The following is a 21,363-nucleotide window of genomic DNA, read 5'->3' as shown; positions in this document are numbered from 1 at the left end:
GCGTGCCGATGTGCGCCACACCTTTTATTGAATATGCCTTTAAACCATCATTCATACAATGAGAATTTTCTAAATTAAGAAACTGGGCAGAACAGCTACTGAATTAAATTTAAAAGTATGCGCTATTGTAAAATTTGAATTTCTAAAAAAAAAAAATGAAATGAAATCTTTAACGTCCGCCGATTATGCCAGTTAGGTAAAGGAGACGGTAATGATGAGGAATGAATTATATGAGAATGAAGAAAGTGAGAGGAAACGGAAGAACACCGAGAAAACCTACGAGCACGGTGTTTGTCCACCACAAAGTCCACACGGCGCGAGCTGAGATCGAACCAGGGACCCCAAGCACTGGAAATGAACGCTCTACTACTGAGCCGCCGCGCCCCCTAATTTGAATTTGGAGTGTTATTGTTATCATCCTTATGCATCATCGCGTTTAAGAATGACAGGACCTACTATTAACGTAGTCTCTGATTCGTGAATGGAGCTTGAATTTGAGGTAGTTAGTGGGTACGCGGACCATAATGTATTGTGACATCTACACCCCACAAGTTGCGTCTCACGAAGAGACAAAGCAAGAATTTTGGATGGAAGTAGATAGTATTCTGAAGAACTGTTCGTTATATGAGGAGCTTGTCTTAGCAGAAGATCTAAATGAAGATTTAGGGTGATCAAGATCACGATATGAAAGGATACATAGAAAATATGGATTGGAATACAGAAATAAGAAAGGGGAAAACATATTACAAGTGGCGAAAACATGTGATTTTGCTATCCTGAATACGTTCTATGCGAAGATAAAGGAACACTTCACATATTACAATGGCACCTCAAGGTCCCAGATCGACCTCATCTTATGAAAAAGACAAAACCTATGTGATGCGAAGAATTGCAAAGTAATACCAGGTGAGAGTGTAGCGGAGCAACACTACCTCGAAGTAGCCGATATTTGCATAAAATGCTCCCATTCATTCGAACGAAGTGGTGGAAACTAGAGGGGACAAATGGTGAAAAGATTTGAAAGGAAACACATCGCAAATACTGCAAATGAAGAAAAAAAGAGATGCATGCGGAAGAGGAGTGGATCAGAGTATCAGTAGCACTCAGGGAAACAGTAAGGAAAGTTGTGGGGAAACAAAAGAAAAGAGATCTCAATGATAAGGAAGCGTGGTTGTGGAATAAAAATGTTCAAAACAGCTGTGAAAGAGAAAAATGAATGATACAAAAAACTGGCAGAATTCTGGGAATCAACAAAACCTGAAGGATTTTAAGGGAGCGAAGAAGAACTCTAAGAATACAGTTAGCATAGCAAAAGGCCAAGCTTGTGATAAGTTGTACAACAACCTGGAAAGAAGACAGTGGGAAAAGATGATATACAAGCTTCGAAAGGAAGAGAGAGAGGCAAAAGGAAGATATATGTATCACGTGCACTGCATTAAGGATGAAAACAACGAGATTCTGACATGTGAGAAGAAGATAAAAGAAGCGGTAGAATTAATATTTTTAGAAACTTCTGAGTGAAGAAAACTCGAGGGAAATTTGCGAAAAGCCATCAGGGATTGGGTCCGCCTATGACTATGATAGGTAAAGAAAATGCCATGGAAAAGTTCAAAAGTGCTGTGGAGAAACATTTGAAGACAAAATACTGGAACGTATCTTGCGGGAGTAAAACTACCATCTTCATGTTTGGAAATCAACCAAGGGAGCTGACATGAGCATTTTAAAGCTCATTTTTGCATTAACCATTGGTAAATAAATTGGCACAGTTACTGATTACATGTGAAATAGTATCTTATTTTTACCATTTATAAATAAAATATAAAAATTTAAATTGTTAAAATATTTTAAATCACTGAAAAGCCCAGTTGAAAAATTAGGAGTGTTTTCTTCCTTCTGAGTAGCCTTGTATTGAACTGGAAATATACATTGAAACTAATATCTACGTGTTCGTAGAAAAAAATTACTGTTAAGTTTGATAGTGAAATACTTACTCTTCCAATAGGCATGTGATTCTTCGTTTTCGTTTTCGTCATCTTCTCGTCGTAAACTGTGGAGTCCGAAATCTGTTATTTTGAGTACAAATCGGCTGTCCACCACGCAATTGGACGACTTCAAGTTACCATGAGATCGAATTTCGCTTGAATGAAGATAACACATGCCCTAAGGAGAAAAAGAAAAAAAAAAGTGAAATTTTAGTTACATAGTTTAACTAAATTATTATCATCACTATACAAGAAACAATACGTTTGAATGCTATTAAATTTTATATATACAGGGTGGCCCAAAAGAAGGTATACATTCCCATACTGATCAATTCATTGCTTTTTATACCATTTTTTATTATTATCTATCAGGTAGACTTAGTTTCTTTATTATTTGTTCTTAATGTGTTTTTACTTACATCTTAAGCTCGGAACAGACGAAACAAAGAAACCTATAAGCTAGAATGTTATACTTGATTAATGCAGGGGTGTATACCTACTTTTGGGTCACATCATTGTAAAAAAAAATGTTTTTGAGACTGTTTTCAACCCCTTCAAAGCAAAAATTAATTAAATCATATTTTGTTGTTGTTGATGTTGTGCTATATGTACGTGTACGGTCAGCTCTTACTCGCACGATGAAGAAGGTTTTTGAAACGAAAGTAAGAACTGAATGTAGAAAAGTTACTAGAGATATACGCACTCGCTAAAGAATATAATGCGGGTCGCACAACGTTTTTTTTAATAAGAGAAGTTTTGGTATGGGGAAATGATTTGAAATACTAATTAGACAAATATAATAATTGTTTAAAAGATATTTAACAATAGCTTTATTTCTGTGTTATTAGTCGCAAAGCAGTAATATATAACCTTTTACTTCCATGGAATAGAAAAAAAACAAATATTTTCAGCGGTTATGCAACCACATTCAACATTTTTTAAAATAAAAACAGATTAAAGTGTCTTCTGAAAATATTACTTTGAAACCTTCTGAAGGGCCATATTTACTAAATTACTTTTATTTAGAAATAAAACTTACAAGAACACACGATATTTAAGAATCCGACAATCATTTCAAACTAAAAATGCGTAATATTGTCTAATTGCAATATAAGCAATGGTTTAAAAGTATATACATAGGAAAGATAGAAATACGATCTTTGAGGAAACTGGACTTGGGTTTCAGTAAGGCAGAATATTTAATAATAATAATAATAATAATAATAATAATAATAATAATAATAATAATAATAATAATAATAATAATAATAATGAGAGAGAGAATGTAATTTTATATACTAGTCATTTTTTTATCATCCATTTCCAACCAAGATAAATGATAGATACTTCTTTACCATAAACATGCAAAAATATTATTCTTAATTTGATTTACGTGTAATATTGGCGCATATAAATGAACTGAACACTTTACGGAATTTTCATTAGTCCAACTTGAATTTACAATATCTCAAAGAGATTCTTGGTAAAAAGAGAATGTTTTAATAATAATATTTTTATTTTATTCGAACAAGCTCTGTTCGACTTTTTTATATTTATTTCGAAGATGATTTCATGGCACGATATCACTCGTCCACCTATAAATCGAATTTCCGAGAAATATTGCTCCACGGAATAATAGGTAAAGCAAGTTCTTAGAGGTTTCCAGGAATATGTCGTTACTAATGAAATATGAGGTTTTGGAAAGGTCAGAAAGCAAACTGGACGAAGGAAGAGTAGGTAAGAAATACTGTGACAATGATATTTTTTGTTTTAAAAAAAAGCCTTCTACAACGTTTTGTAATGTAAGAAACGATCTTGGGAAGAGTGCATTTCAAACCGGCCAAAGATAATTTTCTTCTTCTTTATTCTTTTTCCTCACTTTGGAAAATAAGTTATATTACGACGAAATACATCAAAGACCTCTTTTAAAGAAGGAAAAATTGAAAATTCCAGTACAGCTTTACTTTTGTTCCATAGCTAAACGCTGTAAAAGGAAAATTATTTCTGACAATTTAACATTTTTTTTTTTTCAAAATTAAGAAACTAGTGTTTATTATCTTTTCCTACTAGAACAACTATGCAATGAATAATAACTTGGTACTTTGTTAATACGTAGTAGAATTAGTGCTAGTACTACAGTACTAGTAAGAATGATTGTAATACGTAATGAAATCAGTAACCCATAGAGATAATTTGTTCTAGTGACAGAATTAACTTGTAAGATATATATTTATTTATCACAAACTTGCTATTACTCGAAACGCTTTAAAATTCCGCAAAGGCTTCGAGCTATTGAAGTTGAACCATATATCTAGGTAAGAATCCTTGGAGGGCTATAATTCTATCTTAAGCTTCAGGTTAATAGTGGACAAAATGACACTTGAGGCATTTGATCGCAGTTTACATTTTTAAATTCACCATATTGGAATGAGGCCAAATTTCTCAAATGGAAGAGTAGAAATAAGGAGGAACGAAATAACACTAAAACGTTCTTCTGAATCCATTTATATAATGAGAATTTATCTTATTTCTATCTGTTGTTATTTGGGAATTATGAGTACTAACACAACAGAACTTTCACTGTTGCTGTTCAACAATGGTACTGGGCAGCATTCCCAGAGTCCAACGCGCAGTTAACACCGTCTGTCAGTGCAAATAGGGGTAATCCAAACGAATTATTCCATGCAACATGACGATTTCAAACCAATTTTCCCTGGAGATTTTATTACACAGGAGGTTAAGATAGTATTGAGAAAATATTGGTAACATTTAATGAGCAAGATCAGAGATTTGCGCCAGCAAGAAATTCGTAACTGTAGGGGTATCCCTCCAGGTCACCTCAGAAATTACTACTGATTGTACGGATTCTACATTCAAGCAATTGACACCCATTAAAAATCCAAATGCAGCAGAAACCTTCCTAGTTGAGTTGAGTTTGTGTTTAACGTCCCTTTCAGCAGCGAGGCTATATGAGACGAAAACTACTGATTAACGTGGAATGCGAGTCACAGGAGCTCCCGCCGGAAATAGAACCAAGGTCTACGCCAAAGGCGCGTACGCTAAACGCTTAAGCACGAAGGAGCTCAGAGAAACTTTCCGAGTACGACCTTGATAGGCGTATAAAGTTTTACACTGGGTTTTGACCGATGCGATATAGATTTCAGATTTCGAAAGCATATCTTTGTCAATGATGAAACGAGTTTTTCTTTTCTTTTTTTTCTTCAGAATCATACACATTAATGTGACAAACTCTCACTGGGTGGATATCTCCAAAGAGACTGCTTCAGACAAAGTTATAATGTGGTATGGAATATGGCCTTATTGGACCAACATTCATCGATTCCACTCAATGCTGAGTGCTATTTGGAAATGCTACAGGAGGTAATGTTCCCCTTAAAGCTAAATAACGATGAGAACTTTATCGGTTATTTATTCCCAACAGGATGTGGCGCTACTGTACTAGGGTATATCAGTTTCGTGAATAGCATGTTCATTCTATATCAAATGAATATGCATGCTCATTTGATTGAGTATTAAGGTTCACTGCCACCCAGGCTTCAATCAACTGACTTTTATGTCTGGAGCCATTTTAAGTCAACGATATACAGTATACAAATGAGGGACAGACACCATCTCCAAAATGCATTTCCCAGAGATTGTTTGACGAGTGCAACTCGAATGGATCACAAACCTGTAGTTATATACGTTATGCAAGATGGATATCACATCAAACACCCTGGAATTGTGCACTTACATACATCAATGGTTGTCAACTACGCTTTCCATGAAATTACTTTTGGATGACAACAGTAAAAGTTATGTTGAGTTTCAATGCTCATTAGCCTCAAATGATAACATATATGAACAATTTCATTTATACAAATGCATTTAGAGAAAGTCTCACTTCTTCATCTTCCTTTATAAATGGCACTTGGCATGGGGAATATTTTGTACATAATGCCTAGGTATAAAATAACTTTACATTAATTAAAATAAGATGTCAACCATTGATATGTAATAGCCTATGCACTTTATTAAAACTGTGTCAATTTTGAAAGGTTTGCATATATTTAAACAACTGTCAGAAAGTCAATAACTGCACATTCAACACCCTCAGCTCAGCGTGTTAGGTAGTATGCAGGGAGCAATTTACACAGCAATTAGGTAGTGAAGCATGGACAAGCAAAAGAGATCATGTGGAGAAACGGCACTATGCCTCGTCAACGTCAAAGAGTGCAATATAAAAGACTGCCTTCGAACGGGGCCATGTTCAGCTTACAAGTAGGAAGCTATTCGAACCACAAAATTGTAGCGCGTAACAAGACATGGGCAATAACAATAATTTGTGTATGGAAGTAATAGGTAGAAGAAAACCATACACACGATCAAGCAGTGAACCACGAATATAACATACACCATGAGATGACAAATATTTTGTTCTCGTGGCCACAATGGATTTCACAACACCGTACGTAGGGTTAGTTTATTGTAATGGGTATAAATGCGTCGAAACTTCTGAAGTGTCTGCTGAACACTAGTCTGGTTTTTTAAAAAAGAATTTCATCGGATTAAACTGATCCCGAGTCCTGAAAACCTGAAGTTACAATGGTCGTCTACACACTTTCGCTGACATTATGAGTGGGAGATGATCGTATTTAAGAGGAGTCCCTCTTAAATATGTTATACTATGGTGTTCAAAATGCGTTAGAGTCTAGCGTGTTGAACGGAATCTGCCGCCGTATATTGGTAAGTTATAGTGACCGAACGGCAGGCGTGTAGGTGTGAAGCGTCACTGGGAGCAAAACGTGAACCCTAATAATAGGCACCTCACATACTCTCCCTAAGAGGGAAGTTCTAAGAGTTCGAGGTCATACTGTCCTTTGATATAACTTCGGACGCCAAATTTAAGCAAGACAATGCCTGGCCTCATCCCAGGATGCACAATCATTCTTTGAGAAACGGAAATTAGCACTGATTCTTTGACTACGATCACCTGGGATGTCATCCCTCAAACAAGTGTACGATGTGGTTGTTCAGCATGTCGCTCGTCATGGTTGTCCGACAATTAATGTCTTGTGGACTCGTTCAAGCATTATGGAAAAAAAAAAAAATCTCAAAAGAACATCCAATGTTTATTTGATTCGATCCTACCATATTTCAAGGCTCTAAGTTAAGAGTGTGTAAACCTCACGGTGCATTATCAAGGGCAGAGGTATTCTACACTTCTGAACTTACAATAGCCTCTGTATAGTCTTGTAACGAATCTGTGGTACAAATTTTAATCCAATTACACCTATCTTTCTTAGTGTTGCCATATTTACGAACCGTAGTGAAAGTATTCTGTTATTACTAGGAGGTCATTTGCCGCCAATAGCAGAGTTGATAGAAAATTTCTTCGCCTCATGAATATAAGGCATAATTGACATGTGTTAATGACTAATGAAGCCAACTAATACTAGTAAGTAAACATCCAGTTGCATATCGAAATTAACGCAATAGTAAGCACACGCATTTCTTAAATATTCTTTCTTTTTATTTTCTCTTTACTCTCATCTGAAGCTACATTTAACGTTTGTCTTGAAGCAGGCGATAACTGAAGTCTTGGTTTTGTGCTCTACAACACAGACAGAGCCTTTCGTTAATCGATGAAAGACGCAGGTGACAAAAGATTTTTCTCCGCTCTTCAAACAGGATTAAGAATTACTTTTACTGTTCAACGTCTTCTTCTTCCTTCCTATTACAAATGATTTTTTTTTTTTGAATCGTCAATTTGGGCATTGCCTAGCTTGAAGAGGTTTCTGTTGCTGTCCTTTATTACTGACGTTCTTGCCAAAAGTTAAAGACTGTTCTATAATTAGACATTATAATATACGTGATAAAGTCACAAAGACAGTCCCTTTTATTTTTACTTTTTTGACACATATCTCCCCCCTCTCCCTCCTTCGTTGTACTGTAAAAGTGTGGTGAAGAAAACATCTCAGGACCGAACCTTATCTATGTTGAAAGTTTAATCGAGATCGGGCGGGTGGTTCAAGAGTTATTAAGTTTTATTCTTTTTCATATATTTCCCCTCCCCTAAGATCTACTGTCAAAATAAAATCATAAAAAACTTCTCAGTTTGAACTTCATATTTGTTGTAAATTTGATTGAGATCGATCCGGTGGTTCAAAAATTATTGATTCACGAACATAGTCACTTTTATTTTTATATTTATTGATTTTTGTATATCTTCCTCTCCACCTCCTTCCCCTTCGTTCCTCCGTCAAAGTGAAATGATAAAAATCATACCAGTTCCGAACCTCATCTACACTGAAAATTTGATCAAGATCGGTCGAGTGGTTTAAGAGTTATTAAGTTTTATTTATTTTATTCTATGGCCCCCTCCTCCTCCTCCCCTAAGTTCTACCGTCAAAGTAAATAGCTAAAAACACTCCCAGGCCAGAACCGCATCTACGTTGAAAACTTAACCGAGATCGGTCGGTCGGTTCAAGAGATTAAGAGTCACAAACATAGTCACTTTTAATTTAATATACTGTAGATTTTACGATTTTTACGAAAATAACATACATCTTAGAATTAATACAAAATGTGATTAAGAAGCAAACTAGGTGGTACTTATTACGTATATACATTATTGAAGTATATAACAAAACGATTATATTGGCGTCTTTTAATCTAACCGTGGAAGCAAAGATTTTTCACAACTGTACTATTGGCATGAAACTAAACAGATCCACGGAAGTAAGCTTTGAAATTCAAGAGGTAAAAGCTTAAAAGTCTGGTTACCCACCAGACGAGACGAGACAATTTCACTGACAAGATACGAGACGAGACAGAGCTTTGCAATAGAAACAGATACACTTTCTGAGAAGAGAGACACCACTTTTACAATATATTTTCGAGACGAGACAGTTTCTTATCTCGTAGGAAGTCCTTAACTCCTTAACGCCGATATTACGCAAAATAATTTGAAACAACTATTTAATTATATATTCTACATGAATTAGAATTACTTAAGTTGGATCAACTGAACAATATGAGAAAAGCATTTTATTACTATGTCTTCCCAGTGGAAAAGCGACTAATCACATTCTTCTAATATCTCGAGAAACATCTGGCTCAAAATTGGCATTATTGCGCTCCTCAACCCTAAGAAAATCCACAAGTGTAATATCTATTTTTTTATATACAGTATATAATACCTGGTAAGTACTGTTTTCCAGTAGAACAAAACATGAAACCAGGAAAAACACAGCGACATGTTGTTCTGTTGCCGCCAAAATCCTCACATTCACAGCAGTAAACAAAATCGTCAATAAATAGCGAAGTAAACAAGGATGAGTTGAGCGAGTACGTCGCGAATTCGTCGTAATCGGTGTCTGTGGCCACTGTTATACATCGGCTTCTAGAAGCGCGCATTAGTTGTCTGTCACGGATTCGCGACAGTTGTCCGAAAGGGGTTAAGATAATATCGAATATGAGCTGCTTCCATAAAGTTAGTCCTGTTTTTCGCAGTGCGTGTGTGATTCTATTTATCCTTCCAAAATCACGCAATTTTTTTAGAGAAATTGTAAACTTTCACTTACGAAGCTCATGCTCGTATCCTGATTACCTTAGATTTATGGTTAGTACGTCATTGTCTTCACAATGAGTCGGGTTCACGAATGAAGCCATACACGTGTCATGTCAATGCTCCCCTCAAATTCACTTATTGTCAGTGCCGTATTTAGTGGGTGGCTATCGGGCTTAAAACCCCCTCGAAATAAATCTGTTATGTGCAAAACTTCATTAAAATTTGTCGGCATCCAAAAGGAAAAATATGAGTGCTTATTCACGTGTTGTGCATAGTCCCCCCGAAACAAAATCCTAAATACGCCACTGTTTATTGCAAATCACATTTTCTTGATAAACTAAATGCATATTATGATTCTCATTCTGAGGATATTCAGAACAGCGATGGCGGATCTTGAAGGAAGACACATCGTTAAAAAGAAACAAAAATTGTTGCTTGAAGCTATGACAAGAAAACTTATGTCATGTAATGTATATAGCTTTTTGAAACTTTCTTTCGTTAGCTAAGTTTTTTATCAATCTGACTTCCTTCAAGATTAGCCACTCCAGAAAAGAAAGTGGGGCCGCGGTGGCTCAGTGATAGAGCGTTCACCTCTGGTGCTTGGCGTCCCGAGTTCGATCCCAGCCCTCGCCAAGTGAACTTTGTGGTGGACAAACACCGTGTGCGTGGGTTTTCTCGGGGTTCTCCCGTTTCCTCCCACTTTCTTCATTTCATTCATTACTCATCATCACCGTCTCCTTTAGCATAAACGTGGGACGTAAAGCTCAAAAATTTCATTTCATTTTCCAGAAAAGAAATTTTTTGCACCAATGAACTTCCAGCGTTGTAGAAAAATGTTTTAAAATCTCATACGAGTGTAACGATCGATCTATGTAAGACGCACAAATCTTACATTAGATATAAATTTATAAGTAGCAATATTAGGAACTTATTCGTTTGCTTTATAAATTACGTTAAAGAATTCAAACAAATACGAGGGGGAAGGGAGTAGAAAGTTCTTACCCTCGCCATGATAAAATAACGAGATAGGAACCTGTAATTTGGTGCATGAACGCATGCTTCTCTAAATACTCATCTATAGTACCGGTATTCCCTTATATTTCAAACATTTATGAAGTAGTTTTTTAATATCTTCTGCATAAAAATCTGTGAAGTTGGAAACAAACTAGGTTCCCACTGCATTCATGGTCTACTCCTACTCCGCAAATATTTTTTCATATTTGGGAAGAGGAGGTAATTCGACGGAGACAGATAAGATAAATATGGTGGATGCGGCAAAGTTTCGTATCAACATTGGCTAAAAAAAGTGAGTGTTTCTTCTGTTTGATGTGTCGGTGCATTATCCGTTAGCAGCATCATATCTTTCGAAAGCAAATCCCGTTTGTTTGCTTTGATAGCATCTTGCAACTTTTACAGCAAGTTCCTGTAATTGTAGACAATTTCTGCAAGTAATCAGTCAAGATCACACTTTCTATGGATCCAAAATACAACCTTGCTGGATAAATGGGGCACTTCGGCCTTTTTTTGAGTGAAACGCAAGATAATTCCATGTTTTATTTATTTCTTTGGTTTTAGGGTCAAGTGATACCCATTATTCATTCATACTCACTAATCTATTTACAGAAGCATAGTTGTCCTCTGGTATAAGCCCAAATGTTTTATGTATCCTCGTCGCCAAAAGTGCCTTTACATCGCCGTGACGGGTATGTGACACCGCAGTACTCTAAGGAAGGGATGGTTGCATAAGAAATTTTGATTAATTTTGAAGAGTTTTTATTTTGACTAGGGAAATAACGTAGGTATAGGGAGTAAGGGCATAGATTTAAAGCATCAGTGCACTGTCATCTCTGAATTTTTTGTATTCTCAGTTTTTCAAATTATTGTCTTATATGTTAAGTTAAAAACTGCTAACAACTGCTACTAGCGCTTTTCACTCTTCAGGAATTTACTACGACATGTTCGGGCTTGAATTACTTCATTCGCCTCACTGTAATTATTTGTGAATGGAAACTGATTACGCTGAACATGAATATGTTTCGTTGTCGTAAAGCAAGGGCCGTAATTAATGTAGATCAGGTTCTTATTATTATATAAAACACATAAGTATTTATTCCGTGTATAGAATAATATAATACAGTAACTAAGCAACATCATAATCACTAACGCCCGCAGGATTTTTTCTAACGAGGGGGGGGGGAGACCGATATAGAGTTTTTCGTTTTATTCCCTATATATATTACGTTAACAGTCATAACACTGATGACGTATATCGTCTTTCGCCGCTGTAGGCTATTAGTCAGAACACTGATCTCCAGATATGTCGAAAGAAAAAATAAATTGATATGAAAAGTGATGTGATTAATTTTACTGCGCCCTGGATCGATCTACCTTCGATTTACTCATACTCCCCCAGGCACCCTGCCCCAGGTATTTCAGCTGCTGCGTTATATATACGGTTCCATGTCAAAAGGGCCTGACAAAAGGAAAAAGACCGAAAGGCCAGAGTCAATGTGGCCCGCAACAAAAGGACCCGAGTCAAAACGGCCCTGCTTCAAACGGACCCGGATTGAAAGAGGCCACGCTACAAAGGGGCCTGAGTCAAAATGGCCCATGTGAAAAGGACCCAGGTCGAAACGTCTCCGCAACAAAAGGGCCCAAGTCAAAAGGGCCCGAGTCAAAATGGACCATGTTACAAAAGAGCCAGACCACAATGACCCCGCAACAAAAGTGCTCGAGTCAAAAGGTTTCCGCAACAAAAGGGCAGGAGTCAAAATTGCCCGAATCAAAACGACCCTCATCAAAAGGGTCCATGACAAAAGGGCCCGAGTAAAAAGGGACTTGCTTCAAACGAGCCCGGCTGAAAGAGAGCCCTGCTACAAAAGAACCCGAGTCAAACGGCCCGGGCTAAAAGGCCTCCGCAACAAAAGGGCCCGAGTCAAAAGGGGCCTATCAAAACGGCTCTCATAAAAAGAGCCCGGGTCAAAAGAGACCCACGACAAAATAACCCGAGTCAAAAGGCCCCGGGTCAAAAAGAGGCATCGCTGCAAAATGGCCCGAGTCAAACGGCTCGGCTTCAAAAGGGCCCGGTTCAAAAGGTCTCCGCAAAAATGGGCACGAGTCAAAACGCCTTTCATTAAAAGGACCCGAGTCAAAAGGGTCCCACGACAAAAGGGCTTGAGCCCGAAGCGACCTGCGTCAAACGGGCCCGGTTCAAAAGGTCTCCGCAACAAAAGGGCCCGAGTCAAAAAGGGCCTAAACGAAACGCCCCTCATGAAAATGGCCAGGATCAAAAGAGTCTCGCTACAAAAGAGCCCGAGTCAAAACTTTCCCACGTCAAATGGGCCCGGGTCAAAAGACCCCCACAAGAAAAGAGCAGAAGTCAAAAGTGGCCCCTCTACAAAGGGCACGAGTCAAAAGGGACCCGCGAAAAAAGGGCTTGGGTCAAACTTCTCCGCAAGAAAAGGTAGGAGTCAAAAGGGCAAGAATCAAAAGCTCCGCGTCAAAAGGGTCCCAAGACAAAAGAGCCCGAGTCAAAAGAGACCTGCCTGAAATGAACCCGTGTCAAAAGGTGCCGCGCTACAAGAGGGCCCTAGTCAAAATTGCCCGGGTCAAAACCTCTCCGCAATAAAAGGGTTTGAGTCAAAAAGACCCGAATCAAAACGCCCTTCATTTAAAGAGCCCGTGTCAAAAGGGTCCCACGACAAAATGACCCGAGTCAGAATGCCCCGCGTCAAACGGACCCGAATCAAAACACCCCTCATCAATAGTGCCCGAGTCAAAGGTTCCCAGTACAAAGGGGCTCGAGTCGCAAGGGCTCTGCGTCGAACGGGCCCGAGTGAAAAAAAGCCCCGCTACAAAATGCCCGAGTCAAAACAGCCCCGCGTCGAAAGGGCCTAGGTAAAAAGGTCTCCGCGACAAAATGGCTCTGCATTAAAAGGGCCCGGGTCAAAAAGGATTTGCAACAAACGGAGCCGAGTTATAAGGACGCTGCGTCAAAAGGGTCCGAATCCAAAGGGTTCTGCGACAAAAGGGCCAGAGTCAACAAGAAACTTCGTCAAACGGGCCCTGATCAAAAGGAGCACCATTACAATAGGGCACGGGTCAAAGGCGTCAACTGGGTGCGAGTCAAAAGGGCCCTGCGTCAAAAAGGCACAAGTCAGAAAGACCCCGCGTCCAAAGGGCCCGGTAAATACGGTTCCACGTGTAAAAAGCTTGAGATCAAAGCAAGAGTGGAGATCAATCATGCAAAAGAGGATTGTGTCCCCTTAGTAAGTTGAAGTGTTTATGCAAATGAAGGAAATATATCTGTGGTTATTAATAACAAATAGGAAATTTGAATGATAATATTAGTTTTGTTTGCTTGTTGATTGTTTTGGAACAATCGCTATCGCTTAAGTCATTCTCCATGAAAGTTTGCTTGCACTCCCGTCATAGGCGGACTGGGTGTATTAGGGCCTAGGCCGCGGTTACTATGGAGGGAGCTCAGACTATAACACCAATTTCTAAAATAACGTACAATCAGTGGCGCAACGAGCTATGAACTCGGGGGCCCATGCCCTCTCCGAAGCAAACCTGATCTATCTTATACAGCAGCGTTGCAGACAAATTTTGGTGAAATTTCAAAATAGATCAAAGCATAAATGAATATTGAATTAAGTCAAAGCACTGTACGAAAGGAGAAATACCTAGTGAAAACCCCTACATTAATTTCTTAGAGTAATAAATGTTAGTAAAGAGTGCGTCATTTTATGCAAAAATAAAGATGTTCAAAATATTTATTATAGCGCAAATTTTAAAACTTGTAACTGTTAATAATAGGGAATTTGTGAATTGGAATTTTCATTTTAAGGTTTTTTAGCATGTTAATAATAAGGATAACTAAATTGCTTGTAATGAGGAGAATTCAAAATTTCAATTTTGTCCACATCAAATGGTGCAGCACGTCGTTTGCAGACTACTGTACTGGATATTCTTGGCCCCTCCAGAAATAAAATCCTGGTTGCGCCACTGCGTACAATGAACATCTGCGATGAGCCATCGCGTTGTGCAGTTGTAAATTCGTTGTTACTTGATAGTTTTTGCAAGCTATAATTTATCATTGGTCGTTGAAAATTTGATGACACAGCAAGCACAGAATTTCCAGAAACAAACTTTCAAGAGAATATTTTATAATTATTATTGCATTGCCACACGGGGTGTCTAAAAAGTCCCCTGACATGGATAACTCTGTTGTTATCAGAGTTACAACAAAATGTAAGAGAGGAAACCGCCTACAAATATAATGTTTTAATAGACAGTAACTTCATTCATTTATGTTGTGGGTCCGGGTAAATGGTAACGTTGATTTTCATGTAACATTGGGCGCATGTAGAGTGTACAGCCCAAACGGCTTGTCCGATTTGAAAAATTCTTTCACTTTAGATTGAAAACATCATATTTGGAGACCGTTTCCCCGCCTATATTTTGTTGTAACTCTGATAATAAGAGAGTTACCGTATGTCACGGGACTTTTGAGACACTCTGTATAGTAGCTGAAACACTAAAAAAATAATAGCGAATAACTTTTACTATGGAATGAACAGGGCAGCTTACTAAAAATTGTAACACTAAACAACTAATAATAACTTTTGACTGTGGAGTGAACACGACAGTTTTACTGAAAATGATAAACACTGCTGAACCACGAAACAACTAATAATTTTAAAAAGTTAAGATTCTTTGCAGTTCAGCTTATGAATCGCGGAGTTTCTGAATAACTTCGTTCACAGACACTAAATTTAACATGTCTCTTTCCATATTCATTAGCAAAAATGTGTCCAAATGTCTTCACACAAACTAGCTCTGAGATTTGTTTACTCTAACTTTAACTTTGAGAAGCACCTTCCACATGTCACTTGTGTGCATGGTAGAGACAACGCATGTTTGTATACAATGTATAAATTATTAAAGCAACTAGACTGACGGAAATTTGTGCAAAATTTTCCCTGCACATGACAAACAATTTTTATACAAGGTGTTTGCAGCATCATTATCACTCTTACCGTGAATCCCGTCCAAAGATGTTCCATCTTCCGCAGCATGCTCAGATGCATAATCATCATCATCTTTTACGGATTCAGGGGCATCATTCTCTTCAGGATCATCAAAAACGAGAACGTTTTGTGACAGTGAAATACACGACAGAGAACTGCTGGAGCTCTTTGTATATTTTCTCCTGTTTTATATTTAGTTTTTTTTTTCGGAAGAACTCTGAAAGCTCTTGCAGATACACCATTCTTCTTGATTTCTGAAAAGTCCTTAGGTTCCAGTATTTGGAGTTCTTTCGGCTGCTGAAATCTATCACTGACACATGTAACAGCTGTATTCAGAATTTTCGTTGAAGTTTTTTTATTCTGAATAAATCATTTTCACTTATATGTAAGTTCTTTTCCAGTTCATCTGCTCTCTTGGCATTTTCTTTTTCTTTAAGATTCTTCTGTGCAAAAAGTTTTTTTCCATTGCTATCTCTACACCAGATTGCGCAAGCTGTTGATTTATTTTCACACAAAATATTTTTGTGTTTTCGTAAAGCACTAAACATACATCTTTTGCCTCTATTTTCTTCTGAAGCTGCTGCTGCAAATTATCTAGAAATCTCCAGGTAGTAAGATAGTCCAATCCGTGAGACTGCAGGTATTTTGAAACAGGCTCCGTTTCCGTAAATAAGTCGTGAAACATAGAAGTCCTCATTACAGTGTTAAATTCTGTCCATTTATTCAGCAAAGTTTAGCTTAAAATTTTCATTTCGCATTGAAACCCCTGTTCTGTACATCATCACTGAGGAACAATAAAAATGAAAGAAATCTTGATGATAGACAGTCATCCTCGTCTTGGTTTCATGTTTCGTAGCGAAACTCATTAGTGTCCACTACTGCATTCAGTGCCTTGTTTCTGCTACACCATCGTGTTGCACCAACTTGTTGAACTTTTCGTAGTCTGTCATGTCCCTCGTGGCTTGCATCAATCATTTTCTTACAAACATCCTTTCTTTTGTAGTATTCAGACAGAACATGGCACTGGTTTCAAATAAATTTGCAGCTTCAGGTATCTACTCAGTCGAATTTGTCATAACGAAATTAAGAGCATAAGCCATGCATTGGGTGTAAATGATTTCAGGATTATCCTTCTCCAGTAATGCTTTAACTCCTTAATAGCATCCACTGAAGTTAGCAGCTCCATCAAAAAAGCAACTTACAATATCATCACAAGCATCAAAACATTTTTGTCACAAAGTACTCTTTTGATTTCATTATAAGTTACTTGTCTTGTAGTGTCATTGCTTACCACTGGCGTCTCTGGCATATACAATTTGGGGAGGACATCAAAGAAAGTTATTTAAATGGTACTATCTAGCCCAACCTGTTTATTATCTTTAATTCCATTTGTTACATTTCTGCTTACCTTCACGGACCCCGTGAGGCATATCAAGAACTCTGTTACACAGCCTGAATATTATATGACAAATAAATATAATTATTATCATTTATATGTTATTCTGCCGTTAGTAAATAAATTAAATTAGAACAAAATATTGAATATTTTGTACTTCAAAATATTGGAGGGACGCGTCCCCATCGTCCCCCCGCCAGAGACGCCCAAGCTGTTTACGACAACTACTAACAGCCGCTCAAATACTTGACCGTTTATAACGCAGAGAATTACTATAGCCAGCTGATTAAGCCCTGAAACATCTTGGATAGAATCAACCATTATGTTGAAATGCCCGCTTTTTTGGCGTCTTCCACTGTTTTCTCCTTTTATTTTGTAAACTTTTTGATAGAAAATAAATTTTTAAAAATGCGTTGTTTTCCCATTTTTGAATTATCAAATATAGACCTACAAGGTGTATTAACATCCATAAAGAACCAATCAGCCTGTGGTTAAATATGAACCCAGCTACAAACCAGGCACCAATCTTCAACCTTGAAAGGGATGCAACTACCCTACATTATGAAAAAAGGTCCCAGGTCCCAGCAGCTCAACATGATGAAAAACATGCCTAGGACCGCAACTGCTCAATGAAATGAAAGAAGGGCCCCAACTGCCCAATATAATGAATAAAGGGCCCAGGGCCCCAACTTCTCAATGTAATGAAAGAAGGACCCAACTGTCCAATATATTGAAAGAAGGGCCCAAGGCCCCAAGTACAAACTAAATCACAGTTTCTGATAATAAAAGACCATAGTGAAAGATGGACCTAGCCACAAATCTAGTAACGAAAGTACCCTATTAAAAAAGGTAACTTACTGATTGATGGAAGGGTGGAAGAGGAGTGTGTGTTGGTAGCATAATAACACTGAGCTACCGAATTATTTAGCTCTCTTTTGTTTTAGCTTTTCTTTCTCTTTCTTTCTTTATTCTTTCATCATTGTTTTCTTAGAGGGCCTAGGCCGCGATTGCGACCTAAGGGCCCTGGCCAGTCCGCCCCTAACTACCGTCTTTCTGAGTTTGTATTCTCGTGACATAGCTCAATCAAACTTTATCTATTGCTGACTTTTCTCTTACTTCTAGAATTCCATTTCTACTCCTGGATCAAAGTATAAAAATACATATTAGTATGAAAAATATTCTGTGGAAAACATTAGATTAATTTTGCTGTGAGAAGACATGTGGATCTGTATACAGGGTTACTGAAAAGTATTGGGACAGAACAATAATAACGACATAAATGATTTAGTGCACATCATGGCAGCCATGTTGAATTCAGAATATTGTATACCACACAATATTTTTAAATAGAAAGCGGTATGTGTTGAGTTTTGATTTAGAGTTTAACGTCCCGTTCAACAGCGATGTTATATGAAAAGAGGTATGTGTGTCACATAAATTGATGCTAGAATCTTCGTACAAACTACATTCATCGTCCGTTTGAAAAGCATCGGAGTCTACATTATTTATTATTTCCATAATTTCTCCGGACGAAAATACGCCACTATCATAAGAACCACGACTTGTCGCGGTGGTATTCATTAGGGATGGCCTTTTTAAAAAATCTGTTTTTCGATTTTCGGAAATTTCATTTCTCGTTTTTTCGTTCGTTTTTCGAAAAAAAAATGTTTTTCGTTTTTCGGAAATTTTTTCGTCTTTCATTTTTCGAAAAAAATTGTTTTCCGTTTTTTCGAAAGATTTTTCGTTTTTCGAAAAAAAAAGTTTTTCGTTTTTTCGAAAAGATTTTTTTCGAAAAAATCGTTTTCCCTTTTTGATGATTTTTCGTTTCTCGAAAAGTTTTCGGAATTCGTGGAATGATAATGTGGGAGGAAATGGGAGTACCCGGGAAAATACACGGACACACTGTTGTCTGCCACGAACTTACTTGGTCTGGGATCAAATGCACAAGAGGTAAGCGTTCTAACACTGAGCTACCGTGCTCCTTGGATTTTGATCTAATGAAAGGTTGAATTGATTTTGAGTTTAACGTCCCGTTAAGCAGCGAGGCTATATGAGACGTGGACCTACTGATTAACGTGGACGTTCACCTCTGGTGCTTGGGGTCCCGGGTTCGATCCCAGCCCCCGCCAAGTGAACTTTGTGGTGGACAAACACCGTGCTCGTGGGTTTTCTCGGGGTTCTCCCGTTTTCTCCCACTTTCTTCATTCCACCATTTTCATTCATCTCTCATCATCACCGTCTCATTTAGCCTAACCGGACGTAAAACTCAAAGATTTCATTTCATTTCATTGATTAACGTGGAATCCGAACCACATGAGCTCCCGCCGGGAATCGAACGCGGGTCTAACACGCCAAAGGCGCGTACGCTAACCGCTAAACCACGGAGGAGCTCGATCTAATGAAAGGATAGTGTGTAGTGCTACTATTGACGAAACTCATCCAATCACGACCAAAATTAGTATGGTTATGGACTGCAATGTATTTAGTACACATGTTAAATATTATGGTGTTTGGGACTTTGGTTCCAGAGTTATTGCTAATCAAATTTGTGTTTTAAGTTAGTGATATCAAGAAATTTCACTAAGTCGCATTTGATTAAACTCAAATGATCTTGACTAAAGTTGGTAGGATCGTAAATATTGACAAGCTTGGTATGCATGGAAGCTCATATAAAATATTATGATGTGCAGACTTTTTGTTCCTGAGTTATTAGCTATCAATGTTAGGTTTGGAATCAGTGAAATCAAGAAATTTCATTAAAGCGCGAAAGATGGAACTCACCCAATTTTTACCAAACTTGGTAAGGTGGTAGATCTTGACGAGCTTAGTAACTATAAAGGTAACCAAGAAAGATCTGTCGCTTTTTCACCCAACACCTTCAAACATCGATATTTAACCTAAGACATACCTGGAAGATCAAAAATAGTCTCCTTCTGCCAACCTTTTGGAAGGCCATGCATTCCATCGCGGTAGAACTTGGTGGGCCGTGAATCGAAAAAGGTATCAAGTGCATTTTGCACCTCTACTAGGGATTTCAACTGGTGTCCTCTAAGCTGATTGTCCAAGGAATGGAACAGGTGGTAATCGGACGGTGCAATGTCCGGGGAGTATGGCGGATGCAATAGTGTTTCCCATCCAAAGTATAGAATGGTGTCCCGGGTTATCCTAGCCACGTGGGCTTAGCTTTGTCCTGTAAGAGGAGGACCCCTTTGCGATTCAGAAGTGCTGGCTCCAGAGTCTTGTTTTTTTTTTTTTTTTTTTTTTTGAACACTATACTCTGTACTCCCAACTGCTGACAGTACAGAGTTGCATTGATGCTCTGACTAGCCTGTAGCAGTATTTTTTCTCAAAATACTGTTCAGAAAATTTGGACTTGAACTTAGTTAAATGAATAAATTTCATTAAAACGCGTTAATCTCATCCGATATTGGCCAAAGTTGATATGGTCATAGACTTTAAAAAGTCTAGTACGTGTGCGAGCTCAGCATGAAATGTTGTGATCCACAGACCCTTGGTTCTCGGTTCTTGAGGGATATAAATTAGAAATAATAATTCACAAAGGTAAACAGTGTAAAATTTATATTTTACAGAATATTAAAAAATAATTATTTACTAGTGATTATTAATGTGTTATCGACAATATGGCATTACTGCTGAATCACCGGATCAATTTGAAAATCGAAAAACTGGAACAAAATATACTGCATTCGGTTATATTTTGTTGGATTACATTAAGTTACGTTAGATTATGTTATTAGGTGCGCAGTTTTACTATACGGATCCATAGTATAAGTAGGAGTAGCAGTAGTAGTAGTAGGAGGAGTAGGAGTGGGGGTAGTGATAGTAGTAGGAACGGATTAGAAGCCCCACAGGGGTTTGTTGGTTTCTGTTCTCGACATGAAATGGGCAAATTAAAGATTTGCTCAAATTTATCTATACATTTTACAATCTATGGATTCGTATAGTAAAACAAGTGTACCTCTCCGCGAAATAGTCCATCCGTCTCCACATACAGTGCCGCTTACAACATCAAAAACAACCAGCAAATGCAATCACTATCTGAGCTTTTGCTATTCCCCTTACCTGACTTTCAATCACTCTTCCTCATAAACTTAAATAAATTCTCCAATTGACCCGGTAAATTTCCTAAAATTAGTCCGGCGATACAGCAATTAGCCCGACATTATATTTTATAATGTAAAAAAAGACTAATAAATTACCAAATAGAAGGATGCTGTATAAACTGATCGTGATAGTATCAGGCAACTCTGTAATAAATTGACTTTTAACAATTGATTTTAACAAAATATGAAACATGAAGTGATTATATGTACTGATACTAAAGACTTCTCAGTAAGATCCCCCATTCATTTATCTTAT

At 37.7% G+C, this 21,363-nt stretch overlaps 1 protein-coding gene across 3 annotated transcripts in view; it reads right to left on the bottom strand.

The window, feature by feature from the left end:
• Positions 1-21,363, bottom strand: part of LOC145668129 (atrial natriuretic peptide receptor 1) — a 2,711,550-nt gene that overhangs the window by 734,647 nt on the left and 1,955,540 nt on the right. For all 3 annotated transcript variants that reach the window (XM_081735691.1, XM_081735693.1, XM_081735692.1), the window contains one exon: positions 1,992-2,160. In XM_081735691.1, the coding sequence (XP_081591817.1) occupies positions 1,992-2,160 (169 nt within the window). The remainder of the gene's footprint in view (positions 1-1,991; positions 2,161-21,363) is intronic.

This window comes from Thermobia domestica, chromosome 13 (genome assembly GCF_964235325.1).
Source record: "Thermobia domestica chromosome 13, izTheDome1.hap1.1, whole genome shotgun sequence".
NCBI classification, from domain to species: Eukaryota; Metazoa; Arthropoda; class Insecta; order Zygentoma; family Lepismatidae; genus Thermobia; species Thermobia domestica.
This window is presented reverse-complemented; position numbering and strand designations above follow the sequence as displayed.